The sequence below is a fragment of the Sciurus vulgaris genome (assembly GCF_902686455.1).
Source record: "Sciurus vulgaris genome assembly, chromosome: 11".
Lineage (NCBI taxonomy): Eukaryota > Metazoa > Chordata > Mammalia > Rodentia > Sciuridae > Sciurus > Sciurus vulgaris.
Genome location: NC_136472.1, coordinates 71,460,467 through 71,486,235, shown reverse-complemented (window position 1 = coordinate 71,486,235; position 25,769 = coordinate 71,460,467). Strand labels below are relative to the sequence as shown.

The 25,769-nt window shown below is 37.2% G+C and overlaps 1 protein-coding gene across 2 annotated transcripts in view; it reads left to right on the top strand.

The window, feature by feature from the left end:
- RAB6A (RAB6A, member RAS oncogene family) overlaps positions 1 to 17,945 on the top strand; it is a 74,997-nt gene extending 57,052 nt beyond the window's left edge. Inside the window, exons 4-8 of one of the 2 annotated variants that reach the window (XM_079103828.1) lie at positions 98 to 203; positions 2,219 to 2,330; positions 9,193 to 9,286; positions 14,662 to 14,728; positions 15,928 to 17,945. In XM_079103828.1, coding sequence (XP_078959954.1) covers positions 98 to 203; positions 2,219 to 2,330; positions 9,193 to 9,286; positions 14,662 to 14,728; positions 15,928 to 15,992 — 444 coding nt within the window. In that variant the 3' untranslated portion in view covers positions 15,993 to 17,945. Of the gene's footprint in view, positions 1 to 97; positions 204 to 269; positions 376 to 2,218; positions 2,331 to 9,192; positions 9,287 to 14,661; positions 14,729 to 15,927 lie in introns of both variants that reach the window. The other variant, XM_079103827.1, reaches the window with a different exon arrangement.
- Positions 17,946 to 25,769: the final 7,824 nt, after the last annotated feature.

The following is a 25,769-nucleotide window of genomic DNA, read 5'->3' as shown; positions in this document are numbered from 1 at the left end:
AACATTATTTCTTTTTTTTGTCCTTTTTTTTTTTTAAGTATCAGTTTTTTGTTTTTTGTTTTTTGGTTTTTTTTATTTATTTTTTCCCATCCCACAGATCAGGCTGCAGCTGTGGGATACTGCGGGTCAGGAACGTTTCCGTAGCCTCATTCCCAGTTACATCCGTGATTCTGCTGCAGCTGTAGTAGTTTACGATATCACAAGTAGGTATATTGCAACGGGTTGACCTTTCTTATTTTTCTTGCTTGTTTGACTGATTTTGTTGTTAGGTACGATTGCAATTATGGGACACAGCAGGTCAAGAGCGATTCAGGAGCTTGATTCCTAGCTACATTCGTGACTCCACTGTGGCAGTTGTTGTTTATGATATCACAAGTGAGTGGGGGGAATTATGCATTTCTGATCTTCTTTCAACCTTTAGCTTACCTGCATGCATGTTCTTGTCTTGTGCTTGTTTTTCTTACTGGCATGTAAAAATAAGTTTTGTCATAGCAAACTGTCACAGACCAGCCAGATCAGAAATACTTGCTTTGGTGTTTGTAGCAAAATGCTTCATTTCTATTGTGCCAAGTTTTTCACCCCAGAAATTGTCTTTCAAGTCCAATTATGAATCTTTTTTTAAGGCTTTCTTAATATCCTGTAATCCCTAAGTCATGCCATAACTATAATAGAAGGAAGTCTCCTTTTTCATTTAATTTGATCTCAGATTCCTCTAAAATAATCTGCATCTAAGCCTCTTGCAAAGTTTTCCAAATCCTACAAGGCTATGTTGAGGCTATTAAAAACTTCTGCTAGCCAGCTTTTCTCTGCTTCCTCCTTCCAGCCATTCTTTCTTTATTGAGGAAGACAGAGAAAACATAATGTGCACTTTTCTGTTAATGATTTTTGTTTGAATCATATCTAGATTCTTTGACAGACATACCTTGTTGCTAAGGAATTACACTTAAGTTTCTCTCTAAGAAGAAAAATTTTTAAATGGGAAATGAAACAAGTTATGTTCTTTTTCTTTCCCCAAAGACTGAGCAATGCCTTTGACTTTTGTAGTGACTAAATTTTTCCTGGAGCATTGGTGACTGAAAGGAAAATTGCTCTATGATTGAAATTGTCTTTGTAAATTGGTTTATCTGTACATAGGCAATATTTAATCATTCCATATAGTGGGCCATAATTTATGAGAAAACCAGGATTATGTAGCATCTTGGACTTCTTTAAAATTATTTTATAGACAAAGTATTGATTTGGACTAGTAATATTACTAGACATTTTTTGTGTATTTGCTCAGACATCATAACTACTAAATAGTAATTACAGTGGCAATATTAGAAGTTAGAAGTTTGCATTCAGGGATTTTTTTTTGGATAGGTACTATATGCAGTCTTATTGTGCAGCTTTACTTTGGTTTGCTACTTCTTTAAAAAAAAAAAATGTATGTTCATTGTTATACATTGACCAGTTTTGTAGCTTTAACATGTTTGTGCTTACTTTAACCAAAGCAAATGAAACTTGGTATATTTTTCTTTAAAAATTCCATATATGTGTTAAAATACTAGTAAATTGTCTTCTTTAGCTACTTTTTTTTAAAAAAAGTATTGAAGTACTCTTTAAAATATATTACTAGGTTTGATCTCTAGCACCACCCACAAAAAAGAAAACAATCCAACACTCGAAAAGATGAATTTTGTTAGAAGTGATTCTGGTACATGAAACTAATGAACTTTAGGTTAAAGTGATCACAAACTGAGTAAGCAACACAAACACAGTGATGTTGAAAGCTATTTGAAGGCTTTATAAATTTTCTGGATATGTTGGGACTTACCGGCTGACATACTTTTGGAAATGCTTTCTTTGTCATGTTTGGTATGTGTAAGTGATCAAAAAAAGCATTGTGGCAATATAACACCATATTATCTGCATAGCTGTCCTTATATTTCAAAAAGCTTTTAAATTTTTTTCAATTACATAGTACATTGTACTCATTTAATTATCAAAAAAAGTTTAACTTACTCTAAAAAGAACCTTGAAGATTTTATTATTCAGATTTGTTTAGATCACTGATAGATGTAATCAGATAAAATGGAGTTATGTTGTAGGCACATTAAAAGTGGGTTCCTAATGTGCCATCCCTCTTCCAACTTGCAGGGTATTTGGGGTAGTGCTGTCCATCACTTAGGGAGGCATTTCAGTAACACTAATCTCTCTGTCCACCCTCCTATACCAGATGTTAATTCATTCCAGCAAACTACAAAATGGATTGATGATGTCAGAACAGAAAGAGGAAGTGATGTTATCATCATGCTAGTAGGAAATAAAACAGATCTTGCTGACAAGAGGTATGAAGTGGTTTTGTGGGGGGGGGGATATCTGACTTTTGTGTTTAGCTATTTTATACTTTGGTTCATTAAAAAATTACTTTGAAAGGAGGTATGTTTAATACTTAGTTTAAGCTTTTCTTTAATATGAGAATATGAAATATTTAATATGTAAATAGTAAACTCAGGACTTAAGGGAAAATTAGTTATGTAGTGGAAGCCCATGTATAAATAGCTCTTGTACAAGATTGTTTAAATGTGAAGCCTGTACATATTTTGCATTCTTAAAGTCTCTCATAAATGGTGTTTTGTTAAAGAATTAACCATTTTTTAAAGCATCTTTTTTAAAAATTATGATTAAACTATACACTTTTTGTAATCTTATAAAATTTGTTATCAGTCAGTGGTGTAGGTTTCTTATGTGTGATTTTATTTAATTTTTAAATTTTTTTTTTTTATTTGTGTGAGCCAGACAGTGTACTTGAACTGAGTATCTTAATTGTGGATACCTAAGTCAAAAGTGCCAAGCCATATTGAAGCCACAGGATACAAAATATATTAACATTAGCTCTAGAATCCATGGCTTCAGTATCTGCTTTCAGCATTCATAAGTGATATGCTGCACATATTTCTGCTTAAGATAGTCTTGAACATAGTACTAAATAGAGCTTTTACTATCGTGTTTATTCATAAGATGGGTAATGATATTTGGGTATTGAATGATATTAATTAAAGTGTTGCAATGAAATCTAATGTTCAAAGACTAGTGGAGGTATTATAAGGGCTTTTCTGCCAAAGGCACCTGAAATATAAAATGAGTACTACAGTTTCAAAAAAAGGTCTTAGTTTAATTCTTTAGTTTTGCAGTACTAGGGATTGAACCCAAGGGTACTGTACATCCCTTTTTAATTTTTATTTTGAGATAAGGTCTTACTAAGTCACTTAGGGCCTTGCTGAATTACTGAGGCTGGCCTCAAACTTGTGACCCTCCTGCCTCAGCCTCTGTAATTTCTGGGATTATAGACGTACACCATCATGCCCTGCTTATTTATTTATTTTGATGGGCACAATACCTTTATTTTAATGTGGTGCTGAGGATCAAACCCAGTGCATCATACTAGGCAAGTGCTCTTCCACTGAGCCACAGCCTCAGCACCCACCCCCCACACCTTTTATTTTTATTTATTTATTTTTTCTTTTCTTTTTTTAAATTTTTAATTTTTTTTTGCGGTGCTGGGGATTGAACCCAGGGCCTTGTGCTTGCGAGGCGAGCACTGTACCAACTGAGCTATCTTCCCCAGCCCTATTTTTTTATTTTTGAGAGAAGGTCTCACTAAGTTGCTGAGACTGGCCTCAAACTTGATATCTTCCTGCCTCAGCCTCCCAAGTTGGTGGGGTAACACATCTGGGCTTCCACACCTGGCTACTGCTTAATATTTTAACTGAGTATACAAGTGCTAGAAACTTCAATTATATTTACAATAATTTTTCTTTTTCTTTTTTTTCTTTTTTCTTTTTTTTTTTTTTTTTTATTTTAACGGTGCTGGAGATTGAACCCAGGGCCTTGTGCTTATGAGGCAAGTACTCTACCAACTGAGCTATATCCCCAGCCCTTAAAATAATTTTTCTTAAAGGTAATATTTGTCAACTGCTTTGGGGTTACCAGCATTCTTAGTAATTTTTGCCAGAGTATTACCTCTCACCTATTAATTTTTCAAAGATTAGAGATTGTTCATTACACTAAAATGACTTCCATATTAGTGAAAGTTTCATTGTTTAGCAGAAATCATTAAAAGAAAATGTTTTGGTCAATGTTTGGTACAGAGGGTGGCCTTGTGTAAGCATAACATGAAATTCTAAAGCCATAAAGGGAAAGATTGTTCAGTTTCAATACATAAGGGTCATATTCACTTATAAGATTGATTGTGACTCAGAACATTGATAATACAGTGTTGTCAAAAGTTTGAATAAACAAAAACTGTCATACACTTAAAAAGTAACTGATAATTGGGGAGGTGGGCAGTTTGATAATATTGTAATTTAAAATACTCATGGGCTCAAATCTGCGTCTAGTATCTCACAGAGAAACCCACAGAAACACTCAAAGATGACCATATAAGAATGTTATGTGGGCTGGGGATATAGCTCAATTGGTAGAGTGTTTGCCTCACAAGCACAAGGCCCTGGATTCAGTCCCCTGCACTGCAAAAACAAAACAAACAACAACAACAACAAAAAAAAAAAGAATGTTATGTGCAACATTACTTTAGTGCTAAAAAGTTTAAACAGCCCAAATGTGTATCACAAGCATATTGGATATATAATTTTGGGAAGTATTGTGGTTAGTAGCAATTAGAAAGAGAGGAATTTATTGATATCTTACCATATCTAACACCTGAGGTTTAAAAAAGCAATTGATTAATGCATCTAATATGATATCTTTCTGTTTAAAACGATGGTAGAGATATTTACTTAAAACAAATTTAGATAAGAATATATGAAAATTAGCCATAGTTACCTTTGGGAAGGAAGTGGAATTGTGGTAGATTTTTTTTATTGATTCATCTTTTGCAGTACTGGAGATTGAACCCAGGAGCATTCTACCGCTGACATCCCTGCCTGCCTGCCTGCCTGCCTGCCACCCTCCCCCCCACTTTCTCTCTTTCTAACTGGGGATTGACCCAGGGGCACTTTTTACCACTGAACTAAGTCCCCGGTCTTTTTATTCTGTATTTTGAGACAGGGTAAGTTTCTTAAGGCCTTGCTAAATTGCTGAGACTGGCTTTGAACTTGTGATCCTCCTGCCTCAGCCTCCTAAGCTGCTGACCTTTTTCCTTTTTTATTTTGAGATGGGACTATAGCTCAGTGGTAAAGCACTTCCCTAGCATTCCTGAGTTCCTGGATCCCCAGTACTATAAAAAATAAATAAAGGACATGACTGTTTGTGGTGACTCAGGCCTATTATCTCAATTACTCAGGAGTCTGTAGGGACTTAAGTAGCTGGGGCAATGTAGAATGGTATAACACCTATGAGGAAGGTAGGATTGATGTATAATGCCAGGAATGGTGGCTCATGCCTGTAATGAGTGCTTATGGAGGCTGAGGCAAAAGGATTGCAAGTTTGAGAACATCCTCAGCAATTTAGCAAGACTCTATCTCAGAAAGTAAAAAGGACAGGGAAAAAGCACAGTGATAAAGCACCCCCCCCTCCCCGGTTCAACCCCCAGTACCAAAAAAAAAAAAAAAAAAAATATAGTATATAATATACAATTATGTAATAAGATTATAGTTATAATGATTTAAAGTATTATTGTTTGTCATGTATTATAATAATATATATACTTATGTATATCACTGTAGATAATGATTTCAACTTATTTTAATGTACTTGTGTCATTTTTTTTTTTTGGAAATATCCACAGAATAAAAAACTTGTGACTTAATGGGTTAAGGGAAAGAAGTAAGCCATTAAGAAAAAAGTTGGCTATTAAATTTTGGTTTGGTGGGGTTTGGGGGGATTTTGTTTTGTTTTTGTTTGTGGGCCTAGTGCTCTGTCTCTGAGCCACATTCCCAGCCCCTAAGTTTTTGATAGTAAAAAAATTATAGGATGAGCCAGTGGTACACTTCTGTAAACCCAGCTGCTCAGAAAGCTGAGCAAGACGATCACACATTTGAAGCTAGCCTGCGCATCTTAGTGAATTTTTTTTTAAGTTTTTATTGTTTTTAAAATAGTTTTTTTAAAAATGTAAAGGTCTGGGGATATGGCTTAGTGGTATAGTGCCCCTGGGTTCTTTCCCCAGTACCACCAAAAAAAACAAAACAAAAAAATTATCAGACAAGTTCATTCAAGTAAAAGCAAATCAGTAAGAAAACATGTTTTAAGCTGGACATGTTCACAGATGCCTGCAGTCCCAGCTATTTGTGAGGCTAAGGCAGGAGGATTGCAGGTTCAAGGCTAGCCTGGGAATTGAGTAAGACCCTGTCTCAAAATAAAGTTTAAAAAGAGGTTGGGATTGGGCTGAGAGATAAGCTGCTCTGAATTTAAATATCCAGTACAAAAATGAAAATAAATAACTAATAAAAATTAGTTAAGTATATCACACATACAAACAAACATACAAAGTGTAAGTGTAGTGCAGACTTTTTTTTTTTTTTCCTTTAGTTTTTGGTACTTGGGATTGAGCCCAGGGATATTTTACTGCTGAGCTGCATTCCCTACAAAAAAGGCTTTTTAGGGATGCAAGGAAATCAATAAACATAATTCACCATATTAATAGACTTAAAGTCAAGAATCACATGATTATTTCAATAGATGCAGAAAAAGCATTTGATAAAATACAGCACCCCTTCATGCTCAAAACACTAGAAAAATAGGGATAGTGGGAACATTCCTTAACATTGTAAAGGCCATTTATGCTAAGCCCATGGCTAATATCATTCTAAATGGTGAAAAACTGAAAGCATTCCCCCTAAAAACTGGAACAAGGCAGGGATGCCCTCTTTCACCACTTCTATTCAACATCGTTCTTGAGACTCTGGCCAGAGCAATTAGACAAACCAAAGAAATTAAAGGGATACGAATTGGAAAAGAAGAACTCAAACTATCCCTGTTCGCTGATGACATGATTATATATTTAGAGGAACCTGGAAATTCCACCAGAAAACTCTTAGAACTCATAAGTGAATTCAGTAAAGTAGCAGGTTACAAGATCAATGCCCATAAATCCAACGCATTTTTATACATAAGTGATGAATCTTCAGAAAGAGAAATTAGGAAAACTACCCCATTCAAAATAGCCTCGAAAAAAATAAATACTTGGGAATCAATCTCACAAAACAGGTGAAAGACCTCTACAATGAGAACTATACAACACTAAAGAAAGAAATTAAAGAACACCTTAGAAGATGGAAAGATCTTCCATGTTCTTGGATAGGCAGAATTAATATTGTCAAAATGGCCATACTACCTAAAGTGCTATACAGATTCAATGCAATTCCAATTAAAATCCCAATGACGTACCTTACAGAAATAGAGCAAGCAATTATGAAATTCATCTGGAAGAATAAGAAACCCAGAATAGCTAAAGCAATCCTTAGCAGGAAGAGTGAAACAGGGGGTATTGCAATACCAGATCTTCAACTCTACTACAAAGCAATAGTAACAAAAACGGCATGGTATTGGTATCAAAATAGAAAGGTAGATCAATGGTACAGAATAGAGGACACGGGCACAAATCCAAATAAATACAATTTTCTCATACTAGACAAAGGTGCCAAAAATATGCAATGGAGAAAAGATAGCCTCTTCAACAAATGGTGCTGGGAGAATTGGAAATCCATATGCAACAGAATGAAACTAAACCCATATCTCTCACCATGCACAAAACTAAACTCAAAATGGATTAAGGACCTCGGAATCAGACCAGAGACCCTGCATCTTATAGAAGAGAAAGTAGGTCCAAATCTTCACCTTGTTGGTCTAGGATCAGATTTCCTTAACAGGACTCCCGTAGCACAAGAAATAAAAGCTAGAATCAACCACTGGGATAGATTCAAACTAAAAAGCTTTCTCTCAGCAAAGGAAACTATCAGCAATGCGAAGAAAGAGCCTACAGAGTGGGAGAATATCTTTGCCAATCATGCTTCAGATAGAGCACTAATCTCCAGAATCTATAAAGAACTCAAAAAACTCTACTCCAAGAATTCAAATAATCCAGTCGACAAATGGGCTAAGGAAATGAATAGACACTTCACAGAAGAAGATCTACAAGCAATCAACAAACATATGGAAAAATGCTCAACATCTCTAGTAATAAGAGAAATGCAAATCAAAACCACCCTAAGATTCCATCTCACCCCAATTAGAATGGCGATTATCAAGAATATGAGCAACAACAGGTGTTGGCGAGGATGTGGGGAGAAAGGTACACTCATACATTGCTGGTGGGGCTGCAAATTAGTGCAGCCACTCTGGAAAGCAGTGTGGAGATTCCTTAGAAAACTTGGAATGGACCCTCCATTTGACCCAGCTATCCCACTCCTTGGCCTATACCCAAAGGACTTAAAATCAGCATACTACAGAGATGCAGCCACATCAATGTTCATAGCTGCTCAATTCACAATAGCCAGACTGTGGAACCAACCCAGATGCCCTTCAATTGATGAGTGGATAAAGAAACTGTGGTATATATATACAATGGAATATTACTCAGCCTTAAAGAATGATAAAATTATGGCATTTGCAGGCAAATGGATGAAATTGGAGAATATCATGCTAAGTGAGATAAGCCAATCTCAAAAAGCCAAAGGACGAATGATATCGCTAATAAGTGGAGGATGACACATAATGGGGGGGGAGGGAAGGGTTAGTGTTAGGGTTAGAGTTAGGGTTAGGGAGGGGGGGCAAGTATGGAGGAAGGAAGTACTGTATAGAGGGTAAAGAGGGGTGGGAGGGGTGGGGGGAAGGGAAAAAATAACCAGAATGAATCAAACAACATTACTCTATGTAAATTATGATTACACAAATGGTATGCCTTTACGCCATGTACAAACAGAGAAACAACATGTATCCCATTTGTTTACAATTAAAAAAAAAAAAAAAAAGGCTTTTTATGAGACAGGATCTTGCTAAGTTGCTTAGGGCTTCACTTAAGTTGCTAAAACTCACCTCAAACTTGCAATCCTCCTGCCTCAGTTTCTATAGTCCGTGGAATTAAAGGCATGAGCCAGCGCACCCAGCCCACAAATTTTTAAAATTAATATTGCCTGTGTAACTATCATCTACATAAAGAAAGGTTATTTTCAGAACTCTGTTTATAATCTTAATAATGTCATATTTCAAAAGTAAGAATTCATCTTTTTTTTTTTTTTTTTTTTTTTTCAGGCAAGTGTCAATTGAGGAAGGAGAGAGGAAAGCCAAAGAGCTGAATGTTATGTTCATTGAAACCAGTGCAAAAGCAGGATACAATGTAAAGCAGGTAAGTGTCCATTGAGTATTGAAAAAACATGAAATAATTGCATGAGTATTATGTTCTCATAATATGTTATTATTATGAGTATTAGTGTAAAGTTTTTATCTAGTTAGTAACAAGGCTTCATAAATTAGTAAAATATTTTCAAACAGTGAAAAAAGTAAAAATAAAGCATGGAAAATGAAAAAAGACTTGACAAACTTTTCAGATTGTACACAGGACAACTAATTTTTTATGGTTGCAAAGTTGTAAACTTACATACTCTTACTACATCCCTAATCTGAAGGTAAACATTAATAGTTTCAGAGGTGGCAAGAGTGTGGTAAATGAAAGCAATTATTTGTTGTCAGTGTTTTGCTTGTGGTAAAAGTACATTCTGGTGATTTTATCCTTACTAAACTGCTGGTGTTGAAACAGTGTTTACAGCAGGAGTGTTTGGAGGGAAGAGGGCAGAAAAATATAGAAATCTTATATTTACCAAGTTTTCGTCAAGAAGAGTCAGCCAAAAAGGCATTTGCTTAATCAGAGCTGTATATCACAGAATATGATTCATAAGATTTGTAACAGTAATTTTTTTTAAATTGCAAATGATCAAAAAGTAAAAATCTTTTCAATTAGAATGAGCTTTGTGGGAAAAAAAATCTCTATATTGTTTTTCGTTTTTGCACTATACTTCCCATTCCCTTCTTGCCTTATATAATTAAGATGTCAGCTACATCTCCTCTGACATTTCCTACCCTACCTTCTGGCTAGGCTAATAACTTCGTGTTTTCACAGACACCTTGCCCCTGTGAAACCACTGTTATTGAATCTTATCACAATTATGTTAAAAATCAATCTTTCTTTCTTTCTCTCCCCAACCCTTCAAAATTACATACTCCCAGAAGCTAGCAATGTGAGTGGAATATAACAAACGATAAGTGTATGAACTCTAAAAGTCAGAGACAATTTAAGATTTTGAGTGATAGAAGTTACTACAGTATTACCATAAGCCAGTGTTCCAGGAAAAAACAGTAGGTAGCTTCATCTGAATTACTCTATTGGAGTAACCAGTAGCTCTGGGATCATCAGCAGGTACAGAGAACACTACTGATGGCTAGTATCTTCATGATATTTAATCACTCCCACATTAACAGCTTTATTGAAGTATAAGTTATATATCCTAATCCAAAGTGCCCCAAAATCTGAAGTGTTTTGATTACCTACTAGATTTCATTAGTGGAAAATTCTACATCTGACATTACAGCTGCATTAAAAATACTGTGTTAAATTACCTTCAGTCTGTGTGTACAAAGGGCATATGAAACATGAATAAATTTCAGGTTAGACTTTAGTCCCATCCCTAAGATGTCTCATTATATATATATATATATATATATATCCAATATTCCAAAATCTGAAATCTGATTCCAAGCATTTCAAATAAGGGATACCATGTACTTTATGTACTTATATGTAACATAATTTATATACCATGTTTCTATAATTTATATGCCATAAATTTTGCTTAGTTTAAATGTACAGTTCAGTTATTTTAATAAATAAGTGGCATTGTACAACTGTTGCCACAATCTGACTTTAGAACACTTTCATCACCAAGCACATATGTTTTTTCCAAAAGCCTGACCAATATAGACTGATACAGCTATATAGTGATAATGAAGAGAGATTTCTGCTACAAGAGTCTTGTCCTAAATTCAAAACCCACTTACAACTTTATTGTTTCTTCTTATTTATATGGTATATCTGAACATCTGATTTTGCTCTGAAGTTCCTGATTCTATTGGGGCTTGATTTTACTATTCTTTCAAATATACATATAATTAAAATTACTTCTTAATTTTCAAAACAGAGCTGCCTTTTATTTTTTTACTTATTTATTTTTTTAGCTTCTCTCTTAAATCACAAAAACCATTACCTGTTTTTCATTTGATCAGGAGTACCACAGCATGTTAGGATTTTATCTCAGTATTTAGAGACCATACTTTGTTAACTTATATAATTCAATCAAGGTAGAAAAATCCTGGAATGAGAGAATGAAATCAAAAAGAAATTAAAATCTTAATAGACATTTAAGCTGGTTGTCACAGCACCTGTCTATAATCCCATGAACTCAGGAGGCTGAGGCAAGAGGATCATAAGTTTGAGACTGACCTCAGCAATTTAATGAGACCCTGTCTCAAAATAAAAAACAAAAGGTTGGGGAGTAGCTCAGTGGTAGAGTGCCTCTGGATTCAATCCCCATTACTGAAAGAAAGAAAGCACATTTAAGTAATAGGTTAAAGTCTTTTCCCTTGTAACTGGCATTGATTAATCTTATAGAATTTTTCTGTCATGAGAAAACGACATGCTAGTTCAAAGAATTAACTAAGAAATATATTGCTTTGGGGGGAGCAGATATTGATCTCAGGGACACTTAAACACTAAGCTACATCCCCTCCCCAGCCTCCCCTTTTAAAAAAAAATATGTATTTAGAAACAGGGTCTCCCTGAGGTGCTTAGGGCCTTACTAAGTTGCTGAGAGCTGACTTTGAACTCAAGGTCCTCCTGCCTCAGCCTCTCAAGCCACTGGGATGACAGGTATGTACCTCCACTCCCACCTGCATTATTTTTGATGGGTTGTCTGTTCATTGAATTTTTTTTTATAAAACGCCCTCCCTTTTCCTTCATTCTCTTCCCTTGGAAATCAGAAATATGCTGAATATATATTTTGGTTAGATGTCCAAAACTGAATGTTAGTATATAGAATGAATTTCTGGAATACAGAAATAAATCTAAAACTTTATCCTAAAAACACTATCAGAATGTGATAAAGTGCCACATTGTCAGCCATAGTACTTTACTTACTACCTATTTTGATATTGGTGGGGGAATGCTATTTTTTGCTTTTTTATTTTCTATAAAATATATTTCCCCCCACACTCTATATTATTTATGGTAAGATCAAAGGTAATATAATAGCAGATATTGGAATTTTTCCTGATGCATGAAGTTTTGAACTGACAAAAGTTGGTATTCTGCTTTTAACTCAATAATATTAATATATCATAACTTCAAAAACATTAGACTTATCTAATTTTGTACTAATTAATTTTTTTTTTATTATTTTGTGTGTATTACTAAGAATTGAACAAGGGGCAGTGGAGCACTCTACCACTAAGTTATAGCTCAGCCCATTTTTTAATTTTTATTTTGAGACAGTCTCACTGAGTTGTGCAGATTGGCCTTGAACTTACTATCCCCCATCACAGCCTCCAAAGTCTCTGACATTGCAGATGCATGCACCACTGTACCTGACCTAATTAAATTTTTATTATCACCTGTTGGCTTAAAAAGGGCATAATCTTCTTCCTAAAGATATCTATTACATTGTATAGATCTATTTTTTCATTTAGCTTTTGTATAAGTTTTTACTTTCATTTATTATGATAGCAGCTTTCATAGTCATTATTTATTGAGAGTATTTTTATGTCTAAAATGTTTATATTTGGGACTGAGTATTCATATTTTAATCCAAATAGATGCACTGCCTTATATGGATTTGATATGTTAGTCATTTATAACACTACATGATCTTTGATTTTGCTTAATTTCTGGCATACTAGAAATGATGTTAAGGTAAACATTCTACAGTTTGAAATATTTGGTTTGGGAAGAATATTGAGGCTAATGCCTAATTTGGTATCTACTAAAATGTTCCTAAACCTTATAGAACCAAAACAACCAGTTTTCCCCTTTTTTCCCTATTCCTACCCTATTGGACTATTTTCTAACAGATAAAATCTTTAGTTTGCTCCTTTTGTATACTTCTTTGCCCCAAACAATTTAACACACAGATCCAGCTCCTCATCTCTAGCTTTTCATTCATTGTTCCTTCTCGGTTTAAGTAAGCAACATTTATGGAGTACTTTACACAATGTGTTTTTCAGCCAAGAGATTTTTGGGGAAGAGTGGGCAGGTACTGAGGATTCAACCTAGGACTGCTTTACTATTGAGTCATATTCCCAACCCTTTTTTATGTTTATTTTGAGACAAGGTCTCACTAAGTTGCTTAGGGCCTTGCTAAGTTGCTGAGGCTCTCCTGGAACTTGAATCCTCCTGCCTGAGGCTCCCGAGTCACTGGGATTATAGGCATTCACTGTGATGTCTGGCCAGCTAGGTAAAATTTTAAAACTGCCTTTAAGTCCCAGCTCAGATGTCACATCCTAAAAATTCTCATGCTCCTAAGAAGGGCTTTCTTCCTTTTTTTTTTTTTTTTTTTTTTTTGTACCAAGGATTGAACCCAGGTGCTTAAGCCCTTGACCACATCCTTGGCCCTTTTTATTTTTTATTTTGAGATAGGGTCTCATTAAGTCACTTAGGGCATCAATAAGTTGCTTAGGCAGCCTTGAACTCTCTATCCTCCTGCCTTAGCCTCCCAATTCACTGGGAGTACAGGCTTGTGCCATCATGCCCAGCTAAGGAGAACCTTCTTAGATATATATTCTCATATCATTTTCTATGTCATTTTCTACTTCCTCTGTTTATAACAACTCATCACATTGTGACATAAGGAATTGTTTGAGTCTCTGCTTTGCCACATTGCAAGTTCATGAATTTAAAGACTCCCTTGAGCTAGGTACCATGGCGCATACATCTGTAATCCAACTACTTGGGAGGCTTAGGCAGAAGGATCAAGCTTAAGGCCAAGCAGGCCACTTGGTGAGCCCTGTCTTAAGATGAGTATTTTAAAAAATAGCTGGACACTGTGTCACATCCCTGTAATCCCATCAAAAGGGCTGGGAATGTAGCTCAGTGATAAAGTGCTTGCCTCACAAGTGTGGGCATATGTTTAATACCCTGTACCTCCCCCCCCAAAAAAAAAAAGGTACATTTTTATATCCCTAAAGAGTTTTAGATAATGCCTTAAGTTAGTAGGCAAATGGTACAAGGGAGTTACATCATAAAAGAATTCTATACTACAGGCCTAACTAAAAGAGAAATAATGGAAATGATCAGGTAGTTTCTTCTGACATTCTACTTGGTCTAAATGTGAATCTGTTCTTTCAGTCATTATCTGTTCCCAGGTATTTCTCAAACATCTTATCAGAGTTGGGTGTTTCTTCTATTGAAGATAACTTTTTTGTAATATTTTATGACTCAAGTGACATTTTTGCTGCCTGTTTCACAACTGTTTTGTCTCATCTGTTGGAAAACAAAAATTGTGTCTTTGTTCATGCTTGGTATTTAGCATTTTTTCATATGATATTAGTTTATAGGATGAATAGACATTTTAATATGCTTTAATGATGCTTAAGTCTAAGTGAAGAATAACCCAGAAGCCATATCCTTTCACTCAACACCCACTAGCCATCCACCTTACTACCATTTCTCTCCCACAGCTTTTCCGACGTGTAGCAGCAGCTTTGCCTGGAATGGAAAGCACACAGGACAGAAGCAGAGAAGATAGTATCCTTTTTGTTTTTTCAGGAAATGTTATTGTTGATAATCGTTCTGAGTTCTCCTTTGCTGGCTGAGGAATATTGTGCCATTTCCTTCTACAGTCAGGAAGTGATGATTCAGGTGAACAAAAGCTCAGAGGTCTTCTACACAAATGAGGTCTATTATTAAGTATCATTTGCAACCTGCTACTCACTATAATTATTCAGTGTGAGTGTTGGTTGTTTTTTTTTGGGGGGGGGGGGGGGGGTACCATGGATTAACTCAGAGGCACTCAACCACTGTGCCACATCCCCAGCCCTATTTTGTATTTTATTTAGAGACAGGGTCTCACTGAGTTGTTTAGTGCCTCACTGTTGGTGAGGCTGGCTTTGAACTCATGGTCCTCCTGACTCAGCCTCCTGAGCTGCTGGGATTACAGGCATGCCCAGTGAGAGTGTTGGTTTTTGGTTTGCTTTTTGATAAGAAACTTTTAGAATCCCAGTCTACTCCTTCTCTATTTTGGGCTTTTTCCCCATAAACAATCATTTTCTTTTCCTACCTTTTCTAACATTTTAGCTCTCTATTTGGCACAGGCAAGAAATAACTCAGAATGCAATTTTATCATAGACTCTAGTGCAGAAACAAAACATAATGAAGCACATCTAATAATCAGTTATTTCCAAGAATTTTGAATTTTGATGTTTGTTTTATATTTACAATCTTCTAACATTTTTTCATATGAAGACCTTTTTAGTAAACCATAGAGTTCATAATATTTTGTCCTCAACTCTTCCCACTTCTAAATATTTTATATTTTCCAAGCCATCTTTATTACTTTTCATAATATAATGTATTCTATTAAGTGCCATCCTTTTATTAAATTGCCCATTTTTGGAACTCTATTGTAGGTTATTTCAAACTTTTATTATAGATGATTCTATAACAAATATCATCTTTGTACTGTTTCTTACTTCTGTAGAATAGTATTCTTATGATAGATTGCCATGAATAGAGCTTGTATTTCATTCTGACTCTTGCTGCATGTAATACACATAAGCAAGTTTATTCCATTAGAATACCATGTATGATGAGGTAACTATATAGAATATAGCAATTGTGTAGGCTCTGAAGTCAAATAGAACTGTAAATGGTTTGCCAAAGATGTCAGAGTTAAGAATAATTAGAACTGTGCTTTTCTGTTTATGGCTCCTTAAATTTTGTTCCAGTGATTGACATAAAACTGGAAAAGCCTCAGGAACAACCAGTCAGTGAAGGAGGCTGTTCCTGCTAATCCCTCATGGCATCTTCAACCCTTCTCCAGAAGCTCACTGCTTTGGCTCCCATACTCTTTCATTGACTGCAGTGTGAATATTGGCTTGAACCTTTTCCCTTCGGTAATAACGTATTGCAATTCATCATTGCTGCCTGTCTCGTGGAGATGATCTATTAGCTTCACAAGCACAAAAAAAGTCAGTGTCTTCATTATTTATATTTTACAAAAAGCCAAAAGAGTCCAGCATATTCCAGTGATAACCTTAAAGATCAGATACATTTTCTTAACATTTTTCTTTTTTTAATGTTATGATAATGTACTTTACAATGATGGAAATCTCTACAATATGAGCATGGCTTGGTTAAGGAGCAGTATGTTCTCAGCAGCATTTACCTACCTACTTGATCTCTCCCTGCTTTTCTCATCTCTTTCTTATCTGCAGTCCCTATTCTTACCCTCCCACAAAACAAACAAGATGAGGCAACACAGCAAACCCACTGGAATTATCCTTCAGTTTTACAGATAGCCACTTGCTCTAGGCCAAGATGTTCAAAATTATTCTTGAGCACTGATGTGAATGAACTTTTTTGAGGTCACTTAGTTATCATGGTAGGCTGGGCTTGAATGAGGAAAGGGTTCTGATGTATCTTCAAAATGAGTCCTAATGAACATACTGAGTACTTACAAGTAGACGAACAGAAAATCTATTTCTGACCAAGACAAATGACCCTTTCACATGTACTTTATTAGACTCTGGGAGAAAAAAGTGACCAAGTGTTTCAGGATGGGTTTTTAATGTTTAATTATTCATGGTAAAATCATACAATTTCAATTAGCTCTTTCTCCCAAGGTTTTTAAAATTGTTGATATAGTTATTGTTTGTTTTTTAAAGAAAATCAAAAGCACCACCCCTTCTAAGCAATAGATTTTGCTTGGAGTTTTTCTTTTTAAAAATGCTGTGCAGGCAAGGCATTATGAAAGTCAAATTCCTTTAAGAAACAGTGAAAGAATTTAAATTTGTTGACATGGTCAAAATTATAACAAATAGAAATAATGATATCCTAAGCTTACCAACAAAAGAGCCCTTGCAGAATAGCAAATACTATACTTTGAACATTTGAAGTCAAAATGAAAATGAAAATAATTTTCTTATAAGCCCCTGGAGGCAGATAAGAACATTGAAAAGGGAAAGGAGAGAATGGAAATAAAAGTCAATGTGCAGATTTATGCCTTATTTTTTAGCATTTTTTTTAAATGTTGGGTCTTTCAGGCTGGTTTTGCTTTTTATTAGATTTGTATAGTTTGGTTAATTAACTAGTGATTTAGTTTTATATTTAAGCTACAATTAATCTTCTTTGGTGATATTTATTTCTTTGCCTTTTTTTTAAACTTTGAATTTTTAGATGTTTTGGTGAATCTTTTTAGAGCTTCATCACCATGGCAATATGCATTTCCCTTAAAACACTGCAAACAAATATACTAGGAGTGCACCCTTTTAATCTTTACTAGTTATTGTGAGATTGCTGTGTAAGTTAATAAACACATCTGTAAATACATTGTTTGCAGGGAGAAAATTTCTGAGTTAAAGCTCAGGAAAAGCCTGCTGAATTTATGTTGTAAGCATTACTTAACACAGTATAAAGATGAAAAGACAACAAAAATAACTTCATACTTCCTCATCTTCTCATTGCTACAAAACCCTTAACTCAGAAAACCTTGCTCCCCTCTCTTCCTCCTTCACTTGTCACTTATTGTCACCTTGTAATATTCAGAGAGCACTTGGATTATGGATCTAAATAGAGAAATGTTTTCAGATAATCATTAGCCCACATACCTGTAACTTACACTCAAAGATGGGATGGAGTTGTAAAGTGCTTTTATAATACAATATTATTGTTAAAAGCAAGGATTGACTCTTTTGTTTTATTTTGACATGGCATGTCCTGAAATAAATGTCAGTTCAATATGGCAGATGGGTCATATTCTTTATTTGGAAGAAGTTGTGATTTCTGAAAAGTCTTCCTACATTGTTGCATTTGATTCTTTTTATGTATCTTTAAGAAAGTAACCAGTATGCTGCTTTTACTATTGATCTTTTTATTTGACTTGGGGTTCTTTAACTGAAGCAGTGAAGTGTGTTCATAGTATAGGCTTTTTTTTTTTTTTTTTTTTTTTTTTTTTTTTTTTTTTTTTAATAAACACCATTTTGCTGCCAAAAATATATAAATAAAACACTGAAGAAAACAATCATGGACTTGGTTTCCCATTCCTGCCAAGGTGTTGAATTAGCATATGCTTCTAGAACTATGAAAGGAACGTGGAATTCAGGGGGGTGGGGAACAAGAAAAAAGTGTGAAAAATCCTTTGAGAGTCCAAAGATTTTTTAATTTTTGGAGGAGTGGGCGAGTGGCTGCCACTTGAAAGATGGCCCTGGTAGAGGCAGTAATAGGGTTACAGTTATGTACCACATAATGACCTTTCAACCAATGATGAATCACATATACAGTGGTGGTCCCATAAGTTTTCAACAGCCAAAAAAAATTCCTTTTGGCTAGTGATATTGTTACTGGCAACCTAGACCAAAGGCCGTGCTGGAGTTCTGATGGACTGGATTTAGTTGCCTACCCACATCAGAAATAAGAGAAAACAATATAAAAAGGAAAAATGAATTTAATCATAGTTTGACCAACTAGGAAGAGAGCCAATCGCTACAAACAGTCCTACCAGAATGTTACAACTTATAGGAACAAAATCCAGGATATATATACATATGTAGATTTAGCCAGGCTGTGTTAGCCAGACAGATTACAATTTCAGTTTCCATTTTCAGTATAAGGAAGCTGGGGTGAGGAACAAAAAAACAATTTGGGACTTTTAATTCAAAAGGACTCGTACAGTATTGTAATGTCATAACATTCCTCATCTGCCTGGTGATGCTGGTATAAACAAACATTGTGCTGCCAGTTGTAAAAAAAAATACAGCACATACAATTATATACAATACATAATAAATGTTACCGGTTTATTTTTACTATACTTTTAACTTTATTTTTAAAGCATACAGCTACTTATTTAAAAGAAAAAGTTTACTGTGAAACAGTATGCCACACTGCACCAGCCAGCTCCACATGTCTTGTTTACTGCATCTCACTTTTTTGGGGGAGCAGGGGTACCAGGGATTGAACTCAGGGGCACTTGAGCACCGAGCCACATCCCCAGCCCTATTTTGTGTTTTATTTAGAGACAGGGTCTCACTGAGTTGCTTAGTGCCTCGCTGTTGCTGAGACTGACTTTGAACTCACTGTCCTCAGCTTCCCCAGCTGCTGGGATTGTAGGTGTGCACCACAGTGCCCAGCTACTGCGTTTCTTGATTGCCTCTTGTGCTCAATTTAATCTTGTGCTGTTTTGTTCATCATGGCCCTAGGAGCAACAGGCTATAACATAACACATGGATGCCACGTAGCCTAGGATTGTAGTAGACTGTACCATCTAGGTTTGTGTGAGTACACTCTGTGATGTTCCCACCATGATGAAATTGTGTCCTGTCGTTAGTGAGGACTGACTTTATTAGAAAAAAATAGTTTAAATTCTGCTTTTGCCTCCTCACTCTGAACTACACCTAGCTTTGGGACAGGAATTGGCAAACTATAGCCCTCCCATCTACTCTAACTTGATTGATTTTTTTGTTGTTGTTGTTTATTTGTTTGTATTGAGAATTGAACTTCATTGTGTGTTTTATCACTAACCTACATCCCCAGCCACTTTTATTTTTACTTTGAGACAAAGCCTCACTAAGTTCCCTAGGCTGGCCTTGAACTTCTGCCTCAACCTCCCAAGTAACTGAGTTACAAGCAAGTGCCACTGTACCCAGCTGTACTACATGTTTTAGGTATTATTGGAACTCAGCCATACTTTCATAGGGCAGAATTGAGTAGTTGCAACAGAGTTCATGGCTTAAAAAGCCCAAAAGGATTTACTATCTGGCCCTTTGCAGAAAAGAGGAAAGCCCCATCCTTGGGTCAACCACAGTTGATCCTCTTACTATACAAATAAAGGCCACAGATCAGAATACTGCTGCAAGTGTCCCCAGGAGTAATAGTAAGATAGTGCTGCTACTGTCAAGTGAGGAATTGATGAAAATAAAAGTAAAGCCCTGGAATAAGATGTAACCATGGGGATGATACTGAATGGGACTGATTACATGGAGTCTTATGGGTCTTAGAACTCTTCACTCCAAAGCTTGTCCCTTCTCATCCTCAACTCAAGAATCCAGTCTTTGCCCCTTATCTTGTATACCTCTTCAGACTAATAGCTTGTACGCCAAGAATTCTCATTTTTGGGGAGGAGAAAATGGGACTGTGAATTGAACTCGGCACTCTACCACTGGGCTACATCCCCAGCCCTTTTATTTTTATTTTGAAACAGGGTGTCACTGAGTTATCTGGGCTGGCCTCAAACTTGATATCCTTCTTCCCCAGCCTCCTAAGTAGCTGGGCTTACAGATATGTGTATGTGTCTCCTTCCCTCCCATCTTTACTTTCATTTTCTTTGTTACATAAATCTCTGCCCTAATCTTTTATTTCCTTCATTCTGGGAACTTTGGGTTTAGTTTATCTTTTTTCTAATTCCTTAGGATGTATAGTGGATTATTGATTTGAAGATTTGGGGGGTGGAGGTGAGGGTGGGGTACTAGGGATTAAACCCAGGGCCTCCTGCATGTTAGGCAAGTACTCTTAATACTGAGCTATACTAAAGTCTGAGGTCTGTCTTTTTTAATGTATTCATTTACAACTGTAAAACTTTTAGCATTGCTTTAGTCTTCCTGATACATTGGCCATTTATCTTTATGAAATATTCTTGTTTATTTCTAATAATTGTCTTGAAGTTTGGTTTTGTCTGATACTTAAATAGCTGTTCCAGCTTTCTTATAATTAATGTTGGCATGGTATATCTTTTTCCATCCCTCTACCTTTTTTTTTTTTTTTTTTTTTTTTAAGAGACAGGGTCTTAATATGTTGCCTGTACTAGCCCCAAACCCAAGTAGTCTTCTTACCTCAGCCTCCCAAGTAGCTGGGACTATGAGCATGTGCCACTATGCCTGGGGTCTTTTACATTTAGCTTATTATTTGTTTTGAGGTACTGGGATTGAATCCAGGGGCACTTTAAAGTTTTTTTGTTTTTAGTACCAAGTATTGAACCCAGGGGTGCTTAACCACTGAACTACATCCCCAACCCTTTTTTGTATTTTATTTAGAGACAGGGTCTCACTGAGTTGCTTAGGGACTCACTAAATTGCTGAAGCTGGCTTTGAATTTGCAATCCTTCTGCCTCAGCATCCTGACCTGCTGAGATTACAGGCATGTGCCTCTGTGCCTGGCTGCTGGTTTTGATTTTAGCTTAACCTTTTTGGTTATATTTGCAGTGGTTCCTAAGAATTCCAGTGTGCATCTTTGGCTTATCAGCATATACTTCAGTATTGTACATAAGGAACAGGTAATTTACCACAGTATAATTCTATTTTCCTACACTCCTCCCTGTCCTCTCTGCTATTTTTTGAGATTTATCCATAATTTGGCGCATATATATATATATATATGGATAACTATTCTTATTTTTAAATATTCCATTTTGTGGCTGTTCTGATAGATCCATTCTTCTAGACTAAGTTGGCAGGGTGCTTTGTCACCGAGCCATATCCCCAGTCCTTTTAATTTTTTATTTTGAGAAAGGGTCTCACTAAATTACTGAAGCTGACCTTGAATTTGTGGTCTTCCTGTCAGCCTCCCAAGTTGTTTGTGCCACTGCTCCTGGCTTAATTCAGAACTTTTAAAAATTATTTTGGTGACCATATAAAATGATATGTAGGCCAAATATGGTCCATAGGCTACCTCTAGATTATATTTTGTTATCTTCAAGTTTTAATATTTGCCTTAGTATGTCTGAATAATTTGAAAATTGTGTATTGGACAGCTGGAAGAATTAAACATTCATGTTGCAGTTCTGTTAATGAAGAGATTTAGAAGCCAACTGTATGTGTAATGTCTTTTTGCACTTTTAGGAGGATTGAACCCAGGGCTGCTCAACCACTGAGCCACATCCCCAGCCCTTTTGTATTCTATTTTGAGACAGGGTCTCCCTAAGTTGCTTAGGACCTCACTAAATTGCCAAGGCTGGCTTTAAACTCTCAATCCCCCTGCCTCAGACTCCCGGGCTGCTGGGATTATGAGTGTGCGCCACCATGCCAACTACTTTTTGCACTCTTATTGCTCAGTTAAGGGGAGTGAGTGGAAAACACTGTGGCCAAAGTGTAGAGATGTTTTGGGGAAAAACCAAAAGGGAGGATAAGGGAGTAAGGTGAGGAGGTAGGGACTTTGCAGGTAGACCAAAAACCTAACTCCTTATGGGAGAGATAAGAAGTCATTTAGTTTTATGTTTTCATTTTCTTGTTTCCCTTCAGTTACCCAACAAATTCTGTAAACTCTGGTGGATACGTGTCTTCATGATGGGTCTGGCAGACACATGGAGAATAAAAAACTAGAGCAGCAAGGGAAGGCTATTCCACATTGATCCCTTCTTGGTACCCAAGTGGAGAGAATAGACAATCACTTAAAGAAATCTTGTCAAGTGGTGACCAGTGCATCCAGGCAGACTAAGGTGTTGGGGGCAAAACCAACTGACCAGTAGATAAGTTGTGGGACTGGGGAGCATTGTGGTCTGAGGCCCAGAAATGAAGCTGAAACCCAGCTTTTAGTTCTCTGGAGGCAGATTTCAGCTTCACTGAGGAAGGAGGTCCCACAGTCTGCACTACCCCACAAGGGAAAGAAAGGTGCCTATGGGTAGCATAAAACAGTAGAACAGTCCCTATCAGGCCAAGTAAGCATTTAGGGTCCTTTCCAGCAAGTGTTCTGAAAGTAGAAATCAGTAGTTCTGACATGGAGCCATGTACTTGGTTCTAGAGAAGTGCTCAACTGCCAGGATGCTCAGAATGGAACAGACTCTGTCTACAGAGCTAATGGAGGCAGGGTGGTCTCAGGAATAGACCTCGAGTTGAGCTCCCCCAGTTAACTGACCCTGATTTTAGATTGTTGTCTATAAGGATCGGTTTGTCTGTAATCTTTCCAACTTCTGAGTGTGACCATGTCTTCCCTTGCCTCTCATATATTTTGATGTTCTTTGTGGCCCTGGAAGTCTAGTTCAAGTTCCTTCCCTGGCTCTGAAAGCCCCTGGTAGTCTGATCTGCTGACCTGTTTCTCCACCCTTAGTTCCCTCTACTGCCAGATCACACTGCAGATGTAGCCTCATCCAGTGAAATCCCAGCATTGACTGTTGCTTTAGTCCTTGTTTCCTCTTCATCTAACAACCCCATCAGACCATAGTAGGGAAAGCATTTCTCATTTAATCCAACTTAAGACAATTCCTCCCTCAACTTCTACTTCTACTTCCTTGTATCCTACAATCTAAGGGCTGCCATTTGCCACAGCCCTGATTATACCTTGTTGTCATAGCTTCAGCTCATGTCTGAGAAAGACACAGCTTCTTGAGTATAGGGCCCAAGTATCATTCTTCTAGTTCTCAACTTCCAGTGATTTGCTAAAGGAAAAGATATGTTTGGTAAGTGGCCCTGGTCTCCTGGGAATTGTTTTCCTACCAGGTAAGGAACCACATGGGCTTTATAGTGCAGAAACAATATAGTGTGGTGGGATAAGTTCAAGTGACCTGCATTTAAATCCAGATTCTGACACAGCATGCATGACTTTGAGCAATTTACTTTCCCCCACTGCATCTGTTTCTTTGTAAGTAAGACGGATATTAACAAGTGACCCATGCGAATGTTGTGAAGACCTATTTAAAGCAGGAGAAGCTCTGAGCAGTGAATTTGAGTGCCACCAGCTCTAAATAACAGACTCAAGTCCCCTGCCCAGCAGCTTCCTGACACAGTCATGGGAAAGAATCTGTATTGCTTAGGCATTTCCTATATATTGATTCTTAAAAAGCCCTGAGACTGAACCCCAGAAAGTATGTCCAGAGGAAAGGGTCATTCTCAAAGCCAACCTCAGAGATTGGCTCCCTGCAGAGGCATACAGCATACCCTCTAGTGAGATGGCTTAGTGGAGATACTACTAAAGGACTGAGAGGGCAACTGGGCACTGGTTAGAAAATTAAGGCTGAGGTTCTAGAGCATCAATTGTATCTGATCCACTGCTGGATCCTCAGAAACAGTACAGTTTCACATACTCACCAAGTTGTCCAGGCTGGCCTTGAACCTGGGATCCTCCTCCCTCGGCCTCCTGAGTAGCTAGATGCTACTGGGCCTGGCTATCCCTTATTGTTTTAGACCACCCTTTTATAGACGGCTATGATTGATTCAGGGGTGGCTACAGGAGCTCAGGACTTTATTTGTACTGTTAGAAGAGAAACTCTTGGCCTGGTGTGATGGCACACATCTGTAACCCCAGCTACTTGGGAGGCTAAGACAGGAGGACATCAAGTTTGAGGCAGCCTCAGCAATTTAGTGAGACCCTGTCTCAAAAAATAAAATGGACTGGGGATGTAACTCAGTGGTAGTGCATCCCAGCACCCCCAAAAAAGAACAGAAATTCTTTTGACTAGTCTTGAGCCCAGGAGCATCATAGTTGGGAGCTGCTAGACTCCAGACTACTGTAGCCTTCAAATGAACCAGCCCAGTGGATGTAAAGATGGATGCAATGCAAAGTCGAAGTGATACTGTTTGAACCCATGGTCTTTGATTTATATCTTATGTGTCCGATGTTTTTCCTTCTTTGACTTAAATCAGTTTGAACAGTTTTCTGTCACTTGCAGCTTCAAGAGGTCTGATGGTTGCTTTCTTCCCTGGTCACCTGGTTTCTATAAAAACAATTGATTAGTCAGGGATGGTGACACATGCTTGTAATCCCAGCTACTTAGGAGGCTGAGACAGGAGAATGACAAGTTTGAGACCAGCCTGGGCAACTTAGTGAGACCCTGTCTGAAAAGATAAAAGGACTAGGGATGTAGCTGGGTTCAATCCCTAGTATGGGGGTGGGGGGTGGGAGGAGAGTTGATTCAACTCTAGAAGGAAGGTACTCACTGGAAAAGACCCAGACAGCACAAGCCTTTCAGAACTAGCAGGCAGGGCCAGCCATGGCACATGCCTCAGTTCAGATAACAGAGACCCTGGCTGTCTCCACCAGCGAGAACAATGAAGACACGGCTCTCAGATGGAGTTTCAAAGGCTTTATTTTTGATACGAGAGCTCTCAGCCGTGTGCCTGGTTCATCTTTTGTTTTTCTTCTTCCTTCCTCTGCTAGCTTTATAGGGTGTATTAGCCAATCATATAGCAGGTCAGGCTTTTGTCTCATGGACACTTAGTGATAGTTACTGAGGACATGAGCTGATCACGAGCTACGCACGGACTCGGAAGAGAATTGTCAGCCAGTGGTAGGCACTTCCTCAAAGTTGTTTATGTCTCTGGCTTTTTGCTTGTCGCCATCTTTTGGGTGAGGCTCACCACCACTGCGGACCCTCAGGGCAGCGGCCCCTAACACCTGGCAGCCTCTCCTCTTGAGCCCTCAGGGATGGCCAACTTGGGTAGGCGAAGCAATGTTTAGAAAGGTCAAGTGACTTGCCCCAAATTGTTTAGCTAAGATATTGTCACCAGTTCCACCTGACCTCAGAATCCAAACTCTTCTCATTATACAAAAGAAAGCACTGGTAGATGCTGGGTCACGGAGCTGTCCCACATGGAGATGTCCCAGGAAAACAGACTCCTGGGAGAACAAAACAAGCCAGAGCCAG